Source organism: Oryzias latipes, chromosome 21 (genome assembly GCF_002234675.1).
Source record: "Oryzias latipes chromosome 21, ASM223467v1".
Classification (NCBI taxonomy): Eukaryota; Metazoa; Chordata; class Actinopteri; order Beloniformes; family Adrianichthyidae; genus Oryzias; species Oryzias latipes.
This window is the reverse complement of record NC_019879.2, coordinates 18,438,396-18,463,705: the sequence shown is the minus strand read 5'-3', so window position 1 is coordinate 18,463,705 and position 25,310 is coordinate 18,438,396. Positions and strand designations below refer to the sequence as shown.

Here is a 25,310-nt window from a genome sequence, read left to right as displayed (position 1 = left end):
CACAGCGCACACATCCACGCTTCACGCATCCACAAGGGCAAAGCGAGAGCGAGAGAGATGATTGGTGCCATGCCAGCAAGCAGCCCAAAAGTGTAAAGCACACCGTTGCCACGGCAACAGACTGGTGGGACACATAGACTTGAGTCCACAAGTAATTCTGATGTGAGACACATGTCAGTAGCTGCTTGGCCTGTTTGTCTGTCTGTAGCAACCAATTAATTTGACATAAAAAATTATTCATGTTAATAAATTTCAGAAAAAAAATTAATTTACTTTTCTATTTTTATTGAGATCCGGAGGAAAAAATATATTTGTTTATGTGGCATTTTGCTGACAATGGACAAAAGGATTAAGCTCCAAATTGCATTTCTGAGTATGTCTTTAGTCAAATCGTGTATCACGAGCAGATTTTTTTTTAAAGTTATTTGAAAAAGATCCTGTTTGTGTGATAGATGTTATATGCTGGGCAGCTAAGCTCCCTGGTCTGAGCAACAGGGAGGGGAAGGGGGGACGGGATTGCTCCACAAAAATGGTCCTGCCCACAACTCGGCGGCAAATTTCCGATCAAGTACTGCCACTCTGCAGAAACTGTTCTAGAAAATGATTAAGTACTTTTTTTTTACTTTGGCTACAAAAAATGGCAGATTGCTTTTGCAATAGTTCAAAAGATGATTGGAATGCGACTTTAAAAACAAGTTATCCATTAATGTGCTTTTAAAGAGTAGAAGCGTTTCGCACCACATCATTCAGCATGATGTCAATCTTGCATATGAATAGGTAAGGAGTTGAAATTAGGAACATCCCCGTCATCACAGCTCGACCTGAATGAAAAACATCTGTCTACAGTAGCAATTTATCTCATTAAAAACCTTCACTGAGGCCCAGAGAAAAGAACTGAAGACAACACTGGACCAGGACAAAACACCAAAGGCATTTGGCAAAAAGACGACAATGATGTGCAATTGGAAGGACCACACGACAACTGTCAATCTTCCTCAGCACAGAGACTTAATCTACAAAGTCATTGGGTCATCATGGCGAACTGTTTGTTCATCTGTCCAGAAATTGTAGCATCATTTTCCGTTTGTCATGTCAGCCTTATGACAAAGACACAAACTAATAATGTGCAATTCAAATGAAGCAGCCCCTCCTCTTCCTCCGTCTGCCTCGTTCTCCTGATCACCTCCAACAGGGCTGACTGCTGTTTCCAACTTTCAAAGAAAGTCAAGAGGGCAATTTTGTGCTTCAGTGGGTCTTTTAGTGTCTGAGAAGCTTTTCGCAGCCCTTATGCCACCCATCCCTCCCCACTTATCCGTTACACTGCCCTGTGCAGGAACAATGCTAATATAAACTGACAGGGCCAAAAAGGATTTACACAGACTCTGGAAGCATGAATCAGCAGATTAAAGATCATCATTTTAAAACAAACAAATACAAGTTCATGTTAGATCGACATTTAAACCTAGCGGTAAAAGCAGGAAGAAGTTTGCTTTGATGAAAAAATTTCTATTTTAATAACCATAATGTCATTACCTTCTATTTTAACTGGAGTGAAATTGTAATTTAGAAATTCAAAAAAATTGTGTTTGTATGATTGTTATGTTTTCGACAATCTTTTTTCTGAAGTTACAACAGCATTCAGGCTCTAGTTGGTCTTTATTATAAAAAATTGTGATTTAAAAAATGGGTTTTTGCCTAAGAAGTAGACAATCATATACATTTATCTGATAGATTAAAAATGACTTTCATTGCCATTCTTTGTTGCTTATAAAAATGTAGAAGTTCAAAGTGACGGCAGTTAGGAACCACACATCTCAATTACACAAATAGGTTTGTACAAAGATGTTTTTAGGATTTTTCAATAAAATGATTAAACTCTTAAATAGTTACAAGACCTACACTTTTTCCCAAAATTGCTTCAGTTTATCAGTGTTTGTAAGAAACACACTTATCTTCTTATAGAATGTTATCAGATTAAGGTGCAGAGGTTTGGATTCAGCAAATGTCTTTTTTATTTTAGGGGTTATTACTTTGTTGAATGAGTCAATTGCAGGAAATTTTATGGTTGACTTGGGCTCAAGGCTCTCTTTGTCTTGTCACAGTAATCGACCCAGCAATCAACCAACAATCAGCAGCCATAGTGGACAGCTGGGATTATATATGCCTCATATATGTATAGGCATCATTTACTCAGAATTTTCATGAATATTTAGTTTTTGCACGAATTCTCAAATTCCAAGGAGCAATGCTAGCTTTAATGTGCACCTGCATTAACCACCGTTGTATCATTACACACTGCAATTTCTTTAAGACTATTACCTACTTTTTCTGCCCCTCCTCTCAAGTAACCACTGTATCAGGTAAGTCCATTTGAATGGCAAATTATAACTATACACTTCTGATAATCACAAAAAAATATTTTGTTCCATTCAAACAGTTAATTTCAACACTTTCATTCATACGGATGAGGCACTACAAAATATTTGTACATCATTGCGGCAGAATGCCAGGAAAAAGGGGGCTGTGGGGGCCGATGAGCACACTTTAAATACTCTTTAACCCGGTTTCACGTCATGTTATGACTCAACTTCATTAGTGCTTTAATCAGAAAACATGAAAGAAGCCATTAAGGTTGACTAAACCCTTCAGAAAACTGAATTATCATTCAAGACAGATTTAAATAATATTCTGGAGCACACGGATGAGTATGTTAGGGCTCCTGTTATTGCACACTAAAGAGCTTAGTGTGTGGTGAAAAAAAAACCAAAATTAAAGCACTGGTGAAGGAAAGTGGGGACCTGTTGCCATGGTAACACCACACTACTGATACTGGTAGTTAATGGTTCCAACGGAAGGGGTTTTTGTGTGTTAACCACAGTACTGTTAATAACATGTCATCCATCTGAATAACACAAACATGCACTTATAATAACTCAGAAACATATGCACTTATATCAATGTAAAAATAGGAGAAGAAATGACCCTTAAAGCATTATTTCAGAGGCAATGTTCACCTCTTCTTTCTTGTTTTAGTCCAAATGAAGAAGTTAAAGTTTGTATTCTTTCCTCTCTTTCTCTTCTGCTGCATCCCAGTCTTCAAAATGGTCAAATTTCACCAAACAGGTGAAACGGAACTACAAAATCACTCATCTTTTCTACTGTCATGCTGTTGTGATGAACTGTGGAAAGTTGCCTGTCCAACTAACTTTCTGTTCTGGTATCCAGCTGGCGTTTAGAACACCGCAATAGAATAGAACATATGGGCAATTTGACTGGAACTTCTCTATTCGGTGAGTTTAGTCACTGTGGATGATCACTTTTTGATCCATACCCTGCAGCCAATCAGAATCAGGTATTCACTTGGATCATGAAAAAAAAACAAATAAGTCAACATTAAAAAGAGAGAATCAAAAATATTTAGGAATTGTAAAATCCTTTTTAGTTTGAGTATTGATAACTTTAAAAGATACCAAATTAAGCCCAAAAACGTTAGTAAGGATGGCATCTTTACATTATTTAGTTTATCAGAAAAGAAAAGTATTGTCTTTTGTTTTTCAAAGTCTGATTATGTTTTTCACTTTAAAACTGTTGCATTAGGTGAGATTGTAACGAATGGCAAAGATTCTTAACCCTTGTGCTATCCTAGGCACTTTAACATTGGGAGTTGGGTCATCTAGACCCACTAAACAGTGCGCGGAACCTTTTTTCTTCAATGATTTGTGATCTTCACTGGTGTCCATGGATTACATGAAATCCTCTTCACCTTTCTCCACCTTTGTCATGGTAGGAATAACATTTCAACGTAAGGGTGGGGTCACAGGATAGCACAAGGGTTATACAATATATGTGATGGTAGTGTTGCAATCTTTTGAAAAGGATGGATAATTAATGTATTTTACAGCACCTACAGATTCCATAGGTAGATATTTAGCCAGCAAATATTTTTAAAAAATTGTTTATCTTTAGTTCACACAGAAACTGTAATTCTTATATTTTCACTATCAACCAGAAAACAGAGTTTCTCTCCAATTCTGAGGTTGGCAAAAATGTGTTGTAAATGCTTGACATCTGAGTAAAGCCCATCGTCAACAATGCAAGTTGATTTCAGGGCAATAATGGACATCACAGCAGGAAATCACATTGCAAAGTCAAACCCTCTGATGACAAACCAAGAAATTCAAGACCATTCTACCTGCAGTTACGGCCTGAGCTCCAGTTAGTTCCCCATTAAAGCCATTCTCCCTCGTGCTGTAAGGTGCTGTGGTTCTGTAAACTGAGGATGGGTAGCCGTTCGCTCCAAGGGGGCTGCCAGGTTCCTGTCCCCCTGATGGGTCCCACTGGGGCACGGTGTCTTCTGGCTGTCGACTGTCTGCCATGCTGGTGCAAGCTAGCAGCCAGAGAGGTTGAACAAGGAAACGCTGTCTTGACTACTGGATGACAAACAAGAGAAAATGAAGGAGAAAGAGGAGACTGTGAGACATCAGGAAAGACCAGCATGCTGTGTAACTGACTGGAACACTAACAACAAGAATGAAAGCAAGGACTATGAGCCACAATATTTCCTCTCAGTCTTTGCTTGTTGGAAGAGTAAATAAAATAGTATAAAATCCAATTGATTTGTATGAACTTTTTTAGGTACAGACGTGGTCAAAATAATTAGAACTCCCCCTAATGGTTTAAAACAAACCCCCAAAAAATACATTCGGTACTTTAAATTGTCGTTCACTAAAATAATTTTGAAATAAAACCAGGCACGTTAAACTGAGATATGTTTACTAATTACTTACTTTTTTATACCCAAAACACTGGAGCTTAAGTGTTGACAGTTTTCGACCACTGTAACTCTTCAACGAAAATTGTGTTTTTGGTGTTTTTAACATTTTGGTGTGGTATTTTCCCTGATCATGGAGGACATATAGAAAGAAGATTAAGCTTTAAATTGCATTTCTGAGTATTTTTTATTCAAATGATTGTGAAATCAGAACAAACAAAAAAATTCAGTTCGAAAGAGTTTATTTGTGACGTAGAAAGTACGATGGGCCAGCCAAAAGCTCCCAATTCCGATTTCTTAGCAATGGGGGAGGAGAAGAGGGGCACAAAGGGGAACAGCTGGAATGCTCCAATATTGCTCACCATTTTTGTTGCACCTGTATTGTTAGGCTGGGGGTATGAGGGGCTAAACAAAGAGCTCTCAGCAACGGGAAGGGGAAGAGGAGGCGGGATTGCTCTGCACCAACAGAACTGCTGCTCTGCAGGAACGATGTCTTAAAAAAACGGCACAGGTTTGATTTGAGCTCAAAATAAAAAACAGCATAATCATAATTAAAAGACCAGGCTTTTACAATAGATCAAAAGATCATTGGAGTGAGACTTTAAGCATTAAACGTAAATCCAGTGGATTCTGAGGTAAAGAAAAGCAGCCCTGGGATATCACACAACAGCAGTAAATTGTGTATGCAAACAATGTAAACCAGCTGATTCTGTTATGGAAAAGCCGCCTTTCTCTGCATCAAAATCAGTTGATTCACGGTGGAAGAGTGACGGCAGGTCAAAAAATGTGTGTTATTTGTTATGGGTTAAAGTAGGTCTGCACATAAACAGGATGTAGTTTTTAATAGACATGTACCACACTGAACAAGAAAAAGTGAAGGAGGGGACAGAAAAGCATGTGAAAGGCCACAAGACCATCTTTAAGCAGTAAGTCTATTTTAGATCAGCTTTAGCAGGACTCAGGTGGTAGGAGGTTATTTAGGTCAGGCATATTTTCTACTTTACAAACCAGTTAAAACTCAAGCTTTGGATCCAGAAACTAATGATGTGAAACATTTACGAGTGAACTTTAAGCTTCTTTCTACTTGCTACTGTGTAGCATTATGATGAACTGTTGGCATATCCAGGGTGTTCTTGCCTGAAGACAGCTGGGATAGAAAATGCACTCTAACAGCACAAGCACACTCGGTTCACTGTGACCTAGCTGTAAATGGACAGAAGCAGAGGTAAACACCAGCTTATGCTGGACTTTTTTTTCTTCTTGCTTTCGTTTTTTCCCCAGGAAGATAAATATTTCTAGCTTTCTGCAGAGCCTCCTGTATTGTGTGCAAAAGTGACTGTGGAAGCAATCTGTCACTGAGCTCTGCGGTTCTCACAGGCTAAAGGTGAGCTTAATGGGGAAAATAGGAGTCGATAACTGCAACCTTAATCCAAGATGCTGCCATAGTGAGCTCTAACTACTGCTTATTTGACATTTCCAGAGACGGCCAATGAGTACAGTCAAAATAATAAATGTGATTACAAACAAAGAGGTCCATTTTTTTCCATTGGTTATTCCTAAAATGACTAAACAAGATGCTAAAATATCATTGAGCTATATTCAATGCTTTGACACTATGGCCTCAGCTACAACCCCAGCTTGAATGGCCTACAGTAAGTCAGTACATTTATAATTTTATGGTTTCATATTTCATCAGAACAATTACGAAAGTGAAAAAACTGAGAACAAGGATAAAACTTTTCCTGGCAAGATAACAAAACAAAGGGAAAAAGAGAGACTCGCACTGTCTGTGATAACTGTAAGCTCTTGCAGACATGTCTCAATTCCAAACAAAACGTTAGCATGAATGAAACCTTACACACAATGCCTTCCTGACAACTTCACAATACAGCTGCTGCCTCTTTCTGAAAGTCCCTCTAATCTGGAAGGCCCCTTCACAGTCGCAACCACTTCTGCAGCTTGTAAACCCAATATGTCCCACTTCAATACCCCTTTGCAAAGCACTTCTAATATTGGAAGAGCCATAAAATGTAGAGCTGAGCCTTCTGCCCTTATTCTGCATCTATGTGCTGTCCGTCTGATTATGAAGGTCACTTTGAGCTAAATGGCTGTCCTCCAGACCCAGTAAGATTCATGGGACTGGTGGCCAGGTTTAATGTGTGAGTCGGGGCTCATATGGAGGAAAGAGACAGAGAAATGTGTTTTGATGTCCTAAAGCCTGTAGCTGCTGCTACAAAATTAAAGCTAGATTTGCCCTTTATTTAAAGATAAAACAGATTATATTTTGGCCAAAATGAACAAAGTGCAGATAGCTAAACCTGGCTGCTGCTTTTCTGCTCTTTTAAAGCTCTAGAAGCTCCAGCTTTGCAATTCAGTGCAGACAGTTTAATAGTTGACTTAATAGTGCTAAAGTATTTAAATGAAATGCAGCAAGACCAGAACAGAAGCCTTTTGTAAATAGGAAAACTATTTGGTTGAGGAATTTGATTTAAAAATAAAAAACAGGTACAATTTCTCAGTAAAAAAAAGGCTACGGTGTTTACATATGCAAAATATTAAATATAGATTAAAAAGGCTCTTGAAGAGTTTAAGCAAAATACTCTTTTACACAAAAACAATTGTAAATCTATAATGTAAATGATAATTATTAACAAGGTTTCTTGTGAAGGATATTTTTTTTGTATCGTTAAAGTTTCTGATTGTTCCCATTATATCTTTTAAGATTAACTTCTCAGCAATCCACAAATACAGTCAGTTTTTTAAATATCGGTGCATGCATTGTTAGCTTTATCTCATCAAATAAAGATATGGGTTGCATCACTAAAGTACTTACATCTTGATCTTGAGTTTTGAGGAAAAAAATGATCATTTTTGTCTTAAATTTGTAACTTTAACGTTGCTGTTTTTTCATCAACAAAATAAGTCACAAACAATGGAAATGTGGTTTTTCCCTCCTGAGATTTCTTATAAGATACATATAAAATATAGATTCTATAAAAACACTATAAAGATTCTACAAAACACTGTCATACAATATAGTATACGTATGCAGTGCAATTACTTTCTTCTTATGAGGCCAACAACTTGAAAGCCTCCTCCTGGGTACTTCTCCTGCTCTTTCTGGCTATAAAACAGCATATCACCTATATGTTATTACAAAAGATAATTAGATAGACCATAAATGTAACTGCTCCTAGACCTTAGAATAGGAAATATATTAGATTCTGTTTCTCTTTTGTTGCATTAATGCGGTTCTCTTGTAACAATGTTGCATTAAATTGCTAAAGCTGTGCAGTGGCATTATTATGTTAACAGAGTATTATTAGGGGCGTCAAGCTGTTTGACTGGATGAAGATCTGGAGAACTTGCAGACCAAGTGAACACTTCAAAGCCTATGTTGTGTCCATGGTCATTCCTGTGTAAGTACTGTTTTGTGACTGGACGGATTATTCTGCTGAAGGAGGCTACAGTCTCAAAGAATACCCTCAAGTATAGAAAGACTGTAACAATGCTTAGGTAGGTGGTATATATTAAAGTGACAGCTCAAGGATAGCCCAAACTTAGGATTTCTAGCAGATGGTTTTGCAAATAATCACAATTCTTCCACCAAAAGCCTGCAGAATGGAGAATGCCATGACTTGGCCATCTAAGAATCACAATATGGTCCACTTTTTCTGCTTTTAAAACAAAAGAGTTTGGTAACAAAATGTATCTCTGAAGCTATGTACATTTACACCGCCCTCGGCAACGCACATTCAAGTGACCACTTTCAATGAAAAGTCTAAGACGCATGGAAATGCGCATTCACGTGAGGCTTTGCAAGTTTCTATGACTGCTTTCAGGCTGTACATACCAAACACCTGACCATTGAATGTGTTATTGAAAGTAAAGCCATGTCGAACTTTGACCAATCAGGGATTTGGATTTGATAGTGACACATGAATGGTGCTCCTTTTAATTCACGGAAATGCCTATGGTTTAAAACTTGATCATGGAGGAGAAATTAATAATTGCGGTTTAGAGCCGGAATGATATGACATCAAGTCTTTCATATGTCAGAACAGAGCTTTGAAAGAAACAACCTGGAGCAAGATTTGCACAACAAGCTTCTACCAACTGTAAATGGTAAATGGTAAATGGTCAATGGCGTATACTTGTATAGCTCTTTCTACCTTCCTCGAAGGCCCAAAAATGTCTATACTTATGTACAGAATGGCACAAGCAGCAGGCGTGGTCCTGTGCTGAGCAGAAATTATGTAAGAGGAGGAAGTTTCTTAGGTAACAAATCCTCATATTAACAGACATATTCCTAAAAGTATTTCCCCAACAATGAAACACCTATTAAAGTAAAACAATATCTGAAACAAACAACCCTACATACCTGTTCCATTCAGATTTCTGATGAATGTCCAATACCTTAAAATAGCAGGAGGGTTTCTATTCAAAGGAAGACAGTTTAATTTTGCAAAGCTTTGTCTCTCTTCACAAGGTAGCAGGGAATTACGTTTTTTTATGTCTAAACACTAAAAAGTAATGAAAATTTGACCAAAATGTTGCCATAAACTCAGCTTTTTATAAATCCAACCTATGCATGGGGAATGTCATGAAAGGTTGAATTCAAGCCACCTGTTTTTAGACTTTAGGAGCATTTCTAAATTAACTAAATGCTCAACAGAACATGAGACTCAACACTAATTCCAGGCTTTTCTTACATAACATCTCTTCAGTATAATTACAGCAATTATTAGCACAGAGGCTAATGGTGACATCATGCAGCTATCAGTGCTTTAACAATGAGCGGGCTGAATATTTCTGCATTCTAGCACAACTGTCAAATGTAAACACATAGCAGCATAGAACAGCAAAAAGTGTTCATGTCAAGGGTTGAAACAGATTAAAAAGTCTGTCATTATCATTGCTCTTACTGTATCTGCACTCTCATTCTTTTGTCTAATATCTCTGCTGTTAGAAATCTCCTTCCCACCTGTTCTTCACCCCCCCCCCCCTCACCTCCCACTGTCAATGTTCCTCCTACTCACTCCTCCACCTTTCATCAGGCCTCAGCACTCTTTTTGCTGTGCTCTCCACCACCTCCGCTCCCTCCTACGATCTGAGCACTTTACATGCAGCCATCTCACGGTATGTGTGTGTATGTGTGTGTGAGTGAGTCACACAGATGCTGCAATGCAGGGCTCTGTCTCTCTCTCTCTGAGGGGCCATATCGCTGCAGGAGTCAGAGATCCGGAAAGGCTGGGGATGCAGACTCCCCATCCTTCAAGTGGGATTGAGTAAGTTCTCATGTTGACTGTGTACAAACAAAACCTTCATAATGCTTGTAAGCACATGTGTGCACAGAGACAATGGCTTGAATGCAAAGTTATTTATATTTACAAAAGTTCAACATTTTGGAACCAATTCATTGCTATACATTTTTTAAATATCTCCTCAATTAATCAAAGACTTTAAAACATAAGGTCCACAATGGCTCATAAAATTCTGTTTTCATGAGATCCTAAAGGATTTTAAAAGTCCCTCTTGAACCAAGCTGATGACAGAATTACATTTTGCCTTTGTAGATATTAAACTGAAATATAATATCCATCACAGGAAATTTAAGAATAAAACTGACTGTGGATTGACTTGGCTTTTACTGATTGGTTTTTATTGAAAAAAAGGTATTCGACCCTTCCTGTTATAGTCTAAGCTTATTAATAGACCACCAATAAATGTTAACTCTCTTTTCCTACCATGGTGGAGTACTATGTTTGTGTGGGAGGTGGGAAATAAGGGCACTGCTCCTGCTCTGCTCCCACTCTTCCAACAGGAAACTGAGCTTGCTTCTGTGGTCTGGAGCTTATTTTGTTCACAGACGTAAGCTGGTTCTCATCTTTCTTGTCATAAAGATGTTCTGACTGTAAACTGTTGTGATCCTGCTGCTCAGCACTGAGACGGTGACACCGTGTAGATGTTTTTATTTTGGACAAATTAAAATTTGAAAGGGTTTGACACACCTGTCATATGTTTGTGACTACTCTGACATAATACATATATTTTTTTGATTGTAGAAAAATCCAGGGACATGATAGAAAAGGATACGGGACTCAGTAAGACAGTAAGAATTCCTGAAAATCCTTTAACACACTTTGGGCCCTCCCTTCAAAAGCTGTTCAGAACTTATTTTGAGCAATGACATACTAAACCCCCTTTGTAGTGTACCACCAACTCTTCTCACACCTTAAATTTGCTTCTAATTTGTCTTCAGAATTATTAATTTATGGCAGAAAGGCAGCCACTCAAAATCCGTTTTTTTCACCATCTTTTGTCCTAAGAGAGTTTTATGTTTTTGTTTAAGTGTCCAATCAATGATGGAAGGTCACAGGTTTGGTTCCCACCTTGCCCACCCATGTGTCGAAGCATCTTTATGCAAGACACTAACCCCCCAATGGCTTCTGGTGGTTTTAGAATGGCGCCAGTGTTCGGCACCATCAGTGTGAATATGAGTGGGCGTGGGTGGATGGCGCTGTGACTGTAAAGCGCCTATAAGGCCTTCAAGGAAGGTAGAAAAGGACTTTATAAGTATACACCATTTACCCTTTAAATGTCAAGTATTTTGTATTTTATAGTCAGTACTTGTGTGAGCACCAGTTTGTTAGTGCAGATAGTTGGCCTTTTTTGTAAGAGTGAGCTTGCACCTAAACTTTAGTGCACATCCAAACATGCTGAAAACCCTGGTCACGTCAAAAAGCAAATGCCTAGATTCACTTTAGGGTAAAGCAAAGTAAAAGATGCAACTGATGCAAGTGCTGCATTTTACAAGGACATGCATGAAAACCCTGCAGCTAGAAACTGAAGGCGGGGGCACTTATTGGAAAATGTTTAAACATGGTGTCAGGAGGAGGTTCAGCCACCTATTACAACATTAACCAAAGGCTTAGTGGGAGAGCTTTCTTTCTGCTTTTTTCCCCGGTTTTTCCAGGAAGCAATACCCCATAACCCTTTCACTCTGGTGATGTTGCTGGTGACACCAAATAACACCCACTCTTTGAACTATCGAAACTCCTAGACCAGGGGTCGGGAACCTATGGCTCGCGAGCCATATATGGCTCTTTTGATGGTCACATGTGGCTCGCAGACAAATCTTTAATTATACTTTTTTTTTTCATTAGCGCGATGCGATGCCAGAGGCGCGCAGTAGTAGCGGTGCTTGGAGAGAGAAATCTGCGCCAGCACTATAAGTTTACAATTGTCTATTATTTCACAGAGTTTGTACCAGCCGGAAACCTGTGAATTTCCGTGCCTAAAACTGCACGCTCCCGTCTCTGAGAAAGAGCGCTCAGTTGCAGGGACGAGATTTGTGAGGAAGAAAGCAGAGGGTGGGGGTGAGGGGTTGTGGGGACCGGCAGCAGGTGAAACGCGCAGGGATTATACAAACGTAAAAGCCATGCCCGTAACTCACTGCAGCGTGTGAGTGTGTGTTTGGCTCCAGGTCTGCATGTGAGCAGTCTTTCTCACACCTACAGAACATTCAGACCAACCTAAGATCATGTTTAAAGTCTCAACGCCTGCATGAAGCAGACACTCACCACGTATCAACCAGACTAGACCATCAGCAAAACCATCGCGAGAAATACTCATCATTTATTAGCAACAGCATAACAATGTTATTAAAAAGAATCCACAGGGGAGCAGAGGTGATGCTGTAGTATCGCGAGACCCAGCGAGACGAGTGTGGTGAGTCGACTTGGCGGCGCGTAAGCATTTGAACAAACATTTTCGATCTTGTTTCATTTTTCCGCCATATTAAAATAGTTCCTGCTAACTAACATAACCTGTTAAGAGTATTAAGCTTCTGTCAGCCTGGAGGACCTGGAGAATTTCATTGACGAGTGTTTTAATACCTGCAACATGGTGAAGCCCAGAACTGCCACCACCACCCCCTCCGCCAAGCGTGAACGGCCTGAGGACTCTCCCGGGGCTGTGTCCTCTCCAGGCAGCGGAATGAGCGATATCCTGGATTCGATTGACAAAAAGCTCTCCAGCTTTGATGGCCGCCTCAATTTGCTGGAGATCCTCCATAAGGAATTCCAAGGTCTGCGAGAGTCTCTGGAATTCAGCCAGCAGCAGGTGCGGGAGCTCGCAGCGGAGAACCAGGCCCTCAGAGAGACAGTCAAGACCCTGAGCAATGACACCGCCCGTCTCTCCGAGGAGAACCGATCCATCAAGGAAACCCTCCTGGATCTTCAGTCGAGGAGCATGAGGGACAATCTAGTGGTCGCGGGGGTTCCAGAGGAGGCAGGAGAAGACCCCGAGGCCACCGTTAGATCCTTTTTACAGGTCCACCTAAGCTCCCCAAGGAGGAGGTGCAGAAGATCTCTTTCCACAGGGTTCACCGCCTCGGAGGAAGAAGGTCCGACCACCAGCGCCTGCGTCCTATTGTGGCTAAATTCGAACATTTCAAACAGAAGGAGTTGGTGAAGGGCCGCGGACGGGAACTGAGAGGCACGCATTACAGCGTTAATGACCAGTTCCCGGCAGAAATCCTCCGTAGAAGGAAGATCCTGTTCCCGCTGAGGAGGAAGCATCTTGCTGCTGGTTCGAGAGCGATTGTGGCCGTTGACAAACTGTACGTGGACGGACGGCTGTTCCGGGACCCGGAGATCACCCCCTGGCTGTGCTGAAGGCTTTCAGATCCGCGCTGAGAACATCTGCGCTGCCCAGAAGAAACCCGCTAAACTTACTTCAATGAATGGAAAACCGGATCATCAATAATCCACACCTCGATCGCAGGAAAACAGTCTTTTTTTTTCTTCATCACCTCAGTCCCACTGATGTTTCTATTGTTGTTTTGTTGTTGTTTTCGTTTTCCCTTCTATCTCTTTTTTTCTTTCCTTTACTCTCCCCCCCCCCTCTCCCCCCTCATTATATGTAAATCACCTGGAAGCAACTCATCCTCGGTAAGTATTTATTTATGCACGGAACGGGCGCGCGCACACACAAGCGCACACAGGGGCGTGCACATGCGATCCCGCACACACACGCCGACATACTGCAATCACCTCACACAGGCTCTCACAGGACGCACGCGACACGCAGCTCACATAGCCAGAAAACGTTCACGCGCACAGCGCTTCTCAATGCGGGCACGCGCACACGGACTGGTACACAAGCACTACTTAGCTTTACACCTTTTCAGTCAGAGCAGTTATGAACAGTCTTAACATCGTTAGCTGGAATGTGCGTGGACTTGGCTCTGAGCCAAAGAGACTGAAAGTGTTAAATCACCTGTATGGTCTAAAAGCAGATATAGCTCTACTGCAGGAGACCCATTTATCGAATTCTTTGAATCACCTTATGTGCTGCTTACAATTTCCAGTTATATACTCTGCCAGTTACAACTCCAAACAACGAGGAGTTGCTGTTTTAATTAATAAAAATCTTAATTTTACTCATAAGGATACAGTTACTGACCCAGAAGGCAGATTTGTAATCATTAAAGTGTGGGTGACATGGCCTATTTTAATAAGCCAAAATATAGTAAATAGTTTCTATTTCATGTTGCGATTGTTTTTAATATTTTTCGAAAAAGAATAAATAGCGAAAAACGCAATATAAACAACGAGGACGGCCGCCGGCTTCACGCATTCCGCCGAATTCGCGCCGCCCTGTTTGTGACGTAACGAAAGGAAGACAAGGAAGACAACATGGCTAGCACCGATAGCGAAGCACAGAGTGATGCTACCGTCTCTATTAGCGATTTATCATCAGATGAACAGAAAGATGAAGAGGAAAGTTGCGGAGATTATCATGATGATGAGTCACTTTTGCAACCGTATCGATTCGAACCCTTTTGCGAAAGTGAGGAGGATATAGCAGAAAGTAGTAGGTCTAGTGATGCCGATGACGATAGCCAGCATGAAGATTCGGCTAGACTCCAGTAAGTCTAAAAAATGTATAAAATTAAATTACTCCACTTACCCTAAAATATACTCAAAATGTCCCCTTTTGGCCTAATCTAAACAAAGTTAATTTCTGGTTTTCAACCCAATTTACAAAATAAATGTCACAAAATAAAAGTTTCCCAGATGGTACTACTCTTTAGTTAACAAAGTCACTGTATACCATTAACAACTGTGGAACATTAACAGTTTTACCCGTTTGAACCCGTTTGAAACCTTTTCTCGTGCGCGCGCGCGCTCACACACACACACAGTTCAGTTTACTCACGGTACCGGCACCTCAAAAGCAAAAGAAAAAAAAACGTTGCAGGCCTGTTGCTTCTCTTGCAAAACATTGAGTGCGTTGAAATACTCCAGTTGGATCCAAGGACAACAGAAAACACGACTACTTCGCCTCAATGTGATCCATCGTGATGCACACTAGCTTAGCAGCCTCCGCTCCCGACTCCAGCGCCGTCCTCTCCGACCCAGAAAACGGCTCGCTCGCTTCCAGCTCACCCGCCTTTCCTCGACTCAGAAGCCAAGATCCTCCTCCCAACTCTCCGTTCAAAATTCTTCGTTTGTGTCCCGGTTTTTGTCCCTTCGAAAACGCAGACTTCTCTCCTGCAGATCTGGAGGGGAAAATCCTTCGCCGTCCACCTTCTTGAACTTTCCCCTTTTCAGCAGCGTTTCTTGTTTTGGGAGTTTATACACAGATACACTTTCATATTGCTACATCCAGCTGCCACACAACGACTTGGCATGTTGATGATTAACAGATTTCAACACGAGAGAAACGAAGACTACCTGTTTTGTTTACATGCTGTCCGAAGCGGAACTGCGAAAGTCAACGCCTTTCATGACGTCACAGGTCATATCGGGTTCACTTCCAGCCTGCGCTCTAGCGGCAGATCCAAATCTCTGATTCCTTCGAAAGATGTCTATTATTCATATGCTTCGGATTTTTTTCGACGCGAACTATTGGTATCAATAGAATCAGCGTTTAAAGGGCTTTTTTATTTGACAAAGTTGTTCAAAGCATGGCATCCACACTTTAATATATCCATTCAGAATAAGGACTTTTGTATAGTGAGTATTTATGGTCCTAATGTTGACGACTCTTCCTTCTTTCACAGATTCTTCACCTCACTCTCAGTTCACTCTGACTCCACAATCATTATAGGAGGAGACTTCAACCTTGTTTTGGACCCTGAACTTGACAGACTCAGCACAGCAGCAAACCAGCGTACATGGCGATCTGCAAGTATTCTAAAGCAGTACATGAATGATCTGGGTCTCTGCGACGCTTGGCGCTCATGTCACCCAAGCACTAAAGGGTTCACCTTTTTTTCTCCAGTTCACTATTCACACTCCCGTTTAGACTATTTATTAATCAGTAACTCTCTTTTAAAAAATATTCAAAGCTCCAATATCCATCCAATTATTATCAGTGATCATGCACCAGTCTCTGTAAACATTTCTAGGGAAAAATCCACACCCTCTGGTACAACCTGGAGGTTTAATACGTCTCTGTTAAAGGACCAGGAATTTCTTGAATTCTTTAAAAAAGAGTGGGCAACCTTCTTAGACTTCAACAATACTCCAGACATCCCACCGTGCGTTCTTTGGGAAACAGCAAAGGCAGTCATGAGAGGGAAAATCATTTCTTATTCAACGCACAAAAAACGCAAAGAGAAAGCAGATTTATTAGAATTAGAAAATAAAATCAAAACCCTGGAGACTGCTTATGCTGCTTCTGCACAGGAACACATTCTGAGAGATCTGAAAAATTTAAAGCTGCAGTTAAATGACATCATTAATAAACAAACACAATTTCAAATACAAAGGCTACGACTTGAAAGATTTGAAAACTCTAATAAATCTGGCAAATTTCTGGCTAATCAGCTTAAAATTAACAGAGAAAAATCATCAATCACCTCTATTATGGACCAAACAGGAAATGTCACCCATGACCCGGTCAAAATTACTAACGCATTTGAAAACTTTTATAAAAACCTGTACACACCGCAGTTCAATCCGTCAGAGCAAAGTATTGACTCATTTCTTAATAATGTAAACCTACCCAGGCTAAATGAGGATCAAATCACAAACTTAGATTCTCCGCTCTCGCCGTCTGAACTTCATGAAGCTCTGTTACTTATGCCCAATGGTAAAGCACCAGGGCCTGACGGCTTTCCTGCTGAGTTTTATAAAGAATTCTGGGAACAACTGGCACCAACATTTTATAAAACTGTCACATCTATTAATGAGAGCCAATCAATGCCACCTAACATGAACTCAGCCAACATAATTCTTCTTCTAAAACCAGACAAAGATCCCACTAGTCCTTCAAGCTATCGCCCTATTTCTCTAATCAATGCAGATGTAAAAATTATCTGCAAAGCACTAGCACAGAGAATAGAAAAAATCACTCCTCACATAATTCACTTCGACCAGACTGGATTCATCAAAGGCAGACACTCGGATGATAATGTCTGTAGACTAGTTAATATAATAGACTTTGCCACCATTAAAAACCAGGAAATGACGGTACTATCGCTGGATGCTGAAAAAGCCTTTGACAGAGTTAATTGGAAGTTCCTTATTGCTGCCCTCCATAAGTTTGGTTTTGGAGAAGCATTCATCAATTGGATCAAAATATTATATCACAACCCCAATGCATCAGTTAAAACTAATAAACAGACTTCAAACAGGTTTTTTCTTGGAAGAGGAACCAGACAGGGCTGCCCACTCTCTCCTTCTCTTTTTGCTATATTCATTGAGCCTTTAGCTGCAGCAATAAGACAGAATGAGAGCATTATAGGAATAAAAACCAAACACAGCCATCATAAAATTAGTCTTTATGCGGATGACATATTACTGTTTTTAAGGAATTTACATTCTGTAAATGAAACAGCAATGATCATAAATGAATTCTCCTCCATATCAGACTATTCCATTAATTGGAATAGTCTTGGTGACATGAGTGCCATCGATATAGAAGAAGGATTAGCATCTATCATTTTCATAACTCTTTGTATTGCCAAAAAAACTATTTTAATAAATTGGAAAAACAAGAAAAATATAAACATAAGTCAACACAGAAATCTGCTGTTTGATCATATCAGCTTGGAAAAAATGTCAGCCCAAAGCTCAAGTAACTTTGAAAGAATTCAGTCTCTCTGGTCTCCTGTGGTTGACTCCATGACTTAGGGGGTGGGGGGCTTGGTCGTCGCTGCTCCTTGCCCTTCTGCCGTGGTTTGGGGTGGGGGTCGGGGCTTCCGGTGCCTGGCGGGGGCGGTGGGGGGCTCCGTTGGTCGGGGGGTCGGGTCCGGTGCCTGGGTGGGGCGGGCTGGGGCGCTGCGTGGTCCTCTGGGCTTGGGTGTGGGGGTGCGTGGTGGGGGGGTGGGGTGGTGGTCTGGCTTGGCTTGGGGGGGTGGTCCCTTTGCCTGTGCTGGGGGGGGTTGGCGGGGGGCCCTGCTCGGGTGGGGGGGGCCCAGCGGCGCCGGATGGGCTGCCCATCTGCACCTGGGGCTGGGATCGGCCCTTCCCTGGCTCTGGGGCGGGACGGGACAACCCTCTCGGGGCCCCCGGTCGCTCTGGGTGTTACCCGCTTCGGCTGCGGGGTCTGGGGTGGGGTGGGGTGGGGGGCTTGTCGGCCCTGTCCTGTGGGGGGGCGTTCTGGGGGGGAGGGGGGGCCCATTATTAGTACGGGTCGGGGGGGCTAGCGGGTCGGGGTCTCCGCTGAGGCAATCAGTGGTTGCCTCGGCCGGTTGGCCTCCTCGGTCCCGTCGAGGCCTGACCAGAGCTCTTCTAGGGCCGGCGTCTGGGGGTGGGGGCCTGGGCTTGCTCCGGGGGGGGGGCGACGCTTTCTGGCTCCTCTCTCTCTGTGTGGGGTGGGTGGTGCCGGGCCTGGGGTGTCGGCGCCTCCGGGGGTGGGCCCCTGGGCTGGGTGGCCCTGGCCCCTTTGCTGGGGGTGGGCTGGGGGACGGCTGTTTGACCACCGGGGGACAGTCTACCAGCTGTCCCCAACTTACCCCCTTCCTTATATAACCTCATATTAGGGTGAGGGGGTGGGGGGTCTAGCCTGCGATGCGCCTTGGGGGGGGCTACTTGGGAGTGGCCCCCCTCCTATGGTTGCCGTATGGAGTGGGCCCCCCCTCTTTCGGTTTTATTTGCACCTTAGACATGTAGGGTCCTTGGTAGGGGGGGTGCTTGGACATCACTGCAAGCAAGCAGCCTCCTGGCACCCTACCCGCCAATTTTAACCGCACCTTAGACATTTAGGGCCCCTTGGTGTGGAGGGTGAGGGGACATCACTGTGAGTAATCAGGAGATGTCCCCTTAGTGCCCTACTCGCCAATTTTAACTGCACCCCCCTTAGTACACACACCCCTCCCCCTTCAATATATACATTCAAACATAAACACACACACATGCACACAAACACCCATACACGCACACACATTTTACAAGGAAGGTGGGACCTGGGTCCATCTGTCCCCTACCCCTTCCCTGGTGGGGGGTGCGGGCCCCTTGGCGATGGCGGCCGTGTCCCTTGGGTGCCGGCTCCCTGGGCCCGGCGGTGCTCTCTCCGCACGTTGGGGGGTACATATTACACCTGAGCCGGGGGTGTTCGTGTCCCTGGGGGGTGGGTCCTGGTCCTTGCCCCTGGGCGCTGGGCCCCGCCAAACTTCCAACATGGCCGAGCCTGGTCGGGCCATATTTATAACATCCCTTGTGGGCCGCCCTTTTTTCCCCGGGGTTCCCCCCTCCTGGGCGGGGGCGGCGGGCCCCTGCCTTGCTCCTACCTGGACCAACCGTGGGCCGGGTGGGTGGCTGCCTGGAGTGCGGAGCGGGTCTCCCTTGGGGGGTCCTGGCTCGTACCTGGGGTCGGGGCGGGGGGATTCCCGGAACTCCTGGGTGGTGGTGGGGTGCTCGTCTGGGGCTGTGGGCGTCCCTCTCCGGTGGGGCCCTGCGTTGGGCTCTTCCGGCGCGGCGGGGGGCTGCTTTCCTGGCTGGGCTGGGGCGGCGCTCTCTTTCCCTCTGCGCCTCCCTGCTCTCTGGCTCTGGGGGCCTCGCGGCGGTCCTGCTGGCCCTGGCCTGGGTGGCGGTTGTTCCCTGCCTGTTCCCGTGTGGCGTTGGGGGAATTCCGGCTGCCGCTGCTGCTGCGGCGGGGGTATGGGTGTGGGGGTGGCTGGGCGCTCCTCCTCCTTCTTTTCACATTCCACCATCCATTTTAGAAGAACATAAACACTCACCTGAGCACAGGTGTTAGCTCACCTTTGCACTAATAGTTTGCATGATTGAATGAATGAAAGATTTCACACTAGTTGGTTTAAAGGCATAGGTATGCGTTCGTGAACACTATCTGTTTTGTGTGCATGTTGACATGTGGACATTTTTGCGGCTAGCAGGTGTGTTGATAATATTTGAGTGTGTGTGAACAGGCCCCGCCCTTTTTGTACTACATTTGAACCGTACCGTAACGATAAACAACCAGTAAACCTGTCTGCTCTATGCTGCTTCATGGTCTTACCCCCCTTCCCCTCCTATTATCACCCTCCTACCCCCCTTCTCTCTAACGTCCCTTTCTCTTCTTCCCTTCTTTCCTTTTCCGTCCGGTCCAACACCAAAGATTTTCAAACATGATTGAAATTAATAAAGTTTGGCCTCAATTACAAAAGGGGTTTATTCAGACATACCTTTGGTTTGTCTGAAGATGAATAACCCCTCTTGTTAAAATAAAATATGTCCAACACAAGAGGCCCTCAGCTCTCATCTGTTTGCCTAGCTGTTGGACAGGACAAGTTAAAAAAAGAAAGAAAAAAAAGAAAAAGAAAAAAAGAATCCACAGACTTATTGTACTTTAAAAATGTACAAATTACATCGAATGCACACATTCATTTGTATATTTAGTTTTAAACATATCGTTGCTTACTGACTTGGACTGGGTGGGTGTTGGGCCGTGTTATAAGTTCTGGAGTTCATTGAACGCATCAAGCAAAGATCTGATTGGCCCTCAGTTCTGTCGCTCAGCCTGTTGTTTGGTAATTTGGACCAATGGGGTTCATCTATGGGCCAAATAAGGAAAATGGGAGGGTGGGAGCAGGGGAATATAAAATTGGTAGAAGCGCTCTCGTCTCGTCTCGGCGGGAGAGATTGAGGAGTTGCTGAATTAATTGTATGCCGTTTGTTGCGATCTACAGTAACCAGAATAAAGAACCCTGAAAGAGGTTAAGTCTCCGTGCCTCAATGTGGGAAAGGGACACTACATTATTGTATGGCTCTTTCGAAATTACATTTCAAAATATGTGGCGTTTATGGCTCTCCTGGCCAAAAAGGTTCCCGACCCCTGTCCTAGACTGTTTATGGTGATGAACAGTCTTGTCGATAGGAAAAGCGAAATGAAAGCAGCTTTTCATAACGACTTAGCACCAATACGCCACACAGTACAGAAAGTGAGGTGTATTGGTGCAATGCTATTTTTCTCTACGACAGATCAGCTAAATTACATGGATTGCGTGAGTGTTGCATATCAACATAAAGCTGCTTTTCTCCATTTTCAGAATCCATTGGAGTTGCTTAATTGTGTAAATGGTTGAATCCTTACCAAAAGAATGCCAACACTGGAGATAAACCTCTGTTGTTAAAGGGTTAAGTGAGCAGCATTGACATCTCTGTGACTTTTCTAGGCTGTTTGGTCCACCTAAGTCTGGTTTGTTTCTAGAAGCACCATGTGTGAACGCAAACTGAACCAAACAAATGTGTGATAAGTATTAGCATTCTTTTTCTTTTCTTTTTTTTTTTTTTTAGCATTCGTCATTTGTTTGAATAGAGGCACCAGGCAGTTCTGATGTGAAATTAATTTAACTTGCTTATAAAGATTTTTATTGAGATCTGTGTTAAAAGATTTAATAATGTTCAAAATTTTTGTTTTCGTTGATTTTTTTTGAATATTTACATGAAAATGCAGGTCAACGTTTCTATGATTGTGTCTAAAGCTAAATGTAACCTTACATGGAAAAGACAACTTAAACTGCAGTTGCAGCATTTCAGCTGAGAGCTAGGTCCACCTGTAAAGCATTAAGTTAACTTGTTGTTTATCTATTGATTATAATGTATTCTGTTTTATTATTCTATCCAGTCTACTCTTCTTTCTTTTAATGCAGCCTCACAATAGTTCCATTATCATTTTCTAGGAAAATAATAGCGAGAAAAACCATCTAATGACCTGCAGACACTCTTCTCCACCAATCACAAACAACCTCAATGCCCACAACCCACTTTCTGGAGGGACAGAAAGCAAAAAAGCTATGAAAGCATTTCTCCCTTTTAGTAGTTCTTGGTGCTGATTGTCTCACGAAAGCAGCTCTTCTCTTCCCACTCACTGCATCCCACACATTGCTGCTAGCATTGTGCACTCACATATACATCCACCCACATGGCCATTTCATCTGCAGAGGCAGCAGCCATGCTTTCTGTCTATGTTTTTCTCTGTGTTAATGTCCGTCTTTGACTGATATTCATCACCTCTCATTAACGGACCCATAAATGTGAAGCCGAACAGGATCGGCGTGATATGAAGCTGGCTCTGGCTCCGTTTATTTATTCAAGCAAATCTGACAGACAGTAGGCACATTTTCCACAACACGATGAGAAAGCAGGAAGTGATTGAACCCCTATTTGTCTCTTGTTTGTACAAAGCAAGGATCAGAGCTGCATTTATAGACGTGTAGGCACGTCAGGGACATGTTTACCTCCTCAGACGGCCAAAGACTTTGGTTGGATGCTTTTTTGTACTCAAATATCACAAGGTTCTTGTCAAGCTCCTCAGAAGAAATCCAAAAGCCAAGAAAGCCACGTCCAAGATGTTCCTGGAAGCAAAAGAAGAAAAAAAGATTTATGCTTCTTGGCTTTTATAGATGACCACGTCTTTTCATGCCAAAATATGTGTCTCTCTGTGAAAGAGAAGGTAATTCAATTATGAACATTTTTTTTAAAAACTCCTTAATGCATCAATGTAATAAACATTTTCAATAGCGGTATAAATCTAAAAATTAGAATATCATGAAAATTTTGTTTTTTGTCAGCATGTTCAAGAATACAAATTTATGCGTAGTACAAAATCATCACACATATTGACATTTTTAAAGCCTTTGATTGTTCTGGTTTTGAGTATAAGGAAATTTTGATAACGAAAATGTAAAATGTCCTGTCTCTTGTCAACAGTCCATAGATTTTCTTTTTTTGATTCAAGTCAGGAGGATTTGCTGGCCAAATTACGACCAGTAGCACCACTGCCTTCAAACCAGTCTTTGGTACTATGGCGGTGTGTACAGAAGTCCCACAGGAAAATTAAACCAGCATCTCCATACAGTTTGTGAGTGAAGGGCAGCAAAAAGCTCAATTGAATTTCCTGCCAGATGGCTGCATTGACTGTGGATTTCAGAAAACACATAGTGGACCAATACCAGGCTCTCACCTGTGTCCTGTGATTTAGGAGAAGCTTAGCAGTAGGCACATTAATCATGTTCAATAATCATCTATTTGTGATGGTTCTGGATGACTTCTGCCTCAGGCCACTCCCCAAAATAACTAAAGTCCCACTCCAATTATCTTTTGGTCTTTTAATTATTATGGAGTTTTTAGTCATTAAAATGATTAATCATTTAATCATTCTAGGACATAGTTTCTGCAGAGCAGCACAAGTTCATCAGAAATTCCCTTCAGAGTTCCGTTGGTGCAGTTTGCGTAGCCTACTGACCCAGACTGACAGACCTTTTAAAGGCTCAGAGACCTTTGCAGGTGTTTTTAAGCTACCTAGCTCATAAGAATGCGACACCATGAGTTTCTAACATTAAATTCTTTCACAATTTGTGAGTCTTTTGGGTTTTCATTACCTGTGAACTATAAACATCAAAACTACAAGAATTAAAAAGGTTTAAATATGTGCACAAATGCAGGTCTCTAAAAACTCTACTTTGTTTTCATAAATATTAGAAACTAAAAAAGTGTAGGAATAGAACTTTTGCTTGGAAGAAAAAAAATTGTCACACTTCCAAAATATGGGTTAATTTTTCTGATTAATAAAAAACAAACAGATTTCACATTTTATAGATACAGGTACTTATTCTATTAAGAGAAAAACACAATATTGTCTTCATCTGAAGAAATAATAGTTAAAAAAAAGTTGAGTACTGGTCACCTAATGTTTTTAAGAATAAAATATATATAACACATTTCTAACAATTAACACTTAAGGCCCGTACACACCGGGACGAATATTCGCCAGGCGTTATTCGCCAGCGTTTTTTGTGTTCACACCCAGGCGATTTTCGCTGACGATGAGTGGAGTGAACATGCAATTTCATTCCCTGACATTAGATGGCGCTTAATGTAAAACAGAAATACTCCTGTACACAAGGTGGCGCTGCGCAACTTTACGCTTCTTAAAGTCACTTTTCACTCAGAAGAAGAGAGCAAGTATTTACGCGCTTGTCAGAATCAAACAAAGAAAACATGAATATTTCAAGCATCAGTAGCTCCAACTGGTGCTTGGTTCGGGGATATTTTAGAATGTCCGTCATTATTGCTTCGCGGCTGTGTGTAGACGCTACTTGGCGTCTATCTTCTTCGCTGGTATGTGTGCTCAGCAAGGCAGTTTTGTGTTTGAGCGCCCCCAAGTTGTGTTTTACTGTAACTTCAGAAGCTCCAGACACGTGAGCAAAAGCGCCATTCTCATTGGTCGAGTAGATTTCGACGCAACGCGTCGAAAAAAAAAAACGAACCTGAGGCGTTTTTTTTTTTTGACGCTTTAACGCGTGGTGTTTTTTCGCGTCGGTGTGCACACTCTCGTTGGTGCCCTTTGTTTAGTCACGAGGCGTTAAACGTCGGCGAAAATCGCCGGCGAAATTCGTCCTGGTGTGAACAGGCCTTAAGGTTGTGAAACATGCATTAATGAAAGGTTTGTTACTCCATCAGTAAATGAAGCCAATCATTTGTGGGAGGTTTTTCCGTCTCATCTCTCCAAGAGTCACATTGATCACTGTGATGTATGGTGCTTGCTTGACTCCGACCACTAGGGGGAGTCTGTTTTGTATGGTTCAGGGTGTGTGTGTACAGGAAGAGAAGAACGAACATGGTGGAATAAACAGAGACACGGTTCTGGATAAACTGGCCTCCATGTGTTGTTAATATCAGGTCCAACCACATTACATGGTGTCAGAAGTCAAAGATGGAACAGTTAAAGCCACCGAGCAGTCTGAGTTTTGATGGAAATGTGGCAGAAAACTGGCGGATTTGGATTCAAAAGTTTGAACTATATCTCATCGCGACCGGAATCGCCGAAAAGAGCGATAAAGTGAAGTGTGCAACATTTCTTCACGTCGCTGGAGATGAAGCTATAAAGGTATTTAATACGATGGTCTTTGATGAAGATGTGGATGGATTTGATGGGCTGAAGGAAATGTTCAGAATTTACTGTGAGCCCCGAAAAAACATCACATATCTGAGACACGTTTTCTTTACCAGAGTGCAAGGAGCAAATGAAACAATTGATGCTTATGTGACGGACCTGAAAAACAAAGCAAAGGACTGTGAGT

The 25,310-nt window shown here is 42.2% G+C and overlaps 1 protein-coding gene across 1 annotated transcript in view; it reads right to left on the bottom strand.

Moving 5' to 3' along the window:
* LOC101164603 (microtubule-associated protein 2) overlaps positions 1-25,310 on the bottom strand; it is an 84,927-nt gene that overhangs the window by 30,904 nt on the left and 28,713 nt on the right. The window contains exons 2-3 of the mRNA XM_023951156.1: positions 22,467-22,583; positions 4,193-4,427 (exon numbers count right to left, since the gene is read on the bottom strand). Coding sequence (XP_023806924.1) covers positions 4,193-4,427; positions 22,467-22,583 — 352 coding nt within the window. The remainder of the gene's footprint in view (positions 1-4,192; positions 4,428-22,466; positions 22,584-25,310) is intronic.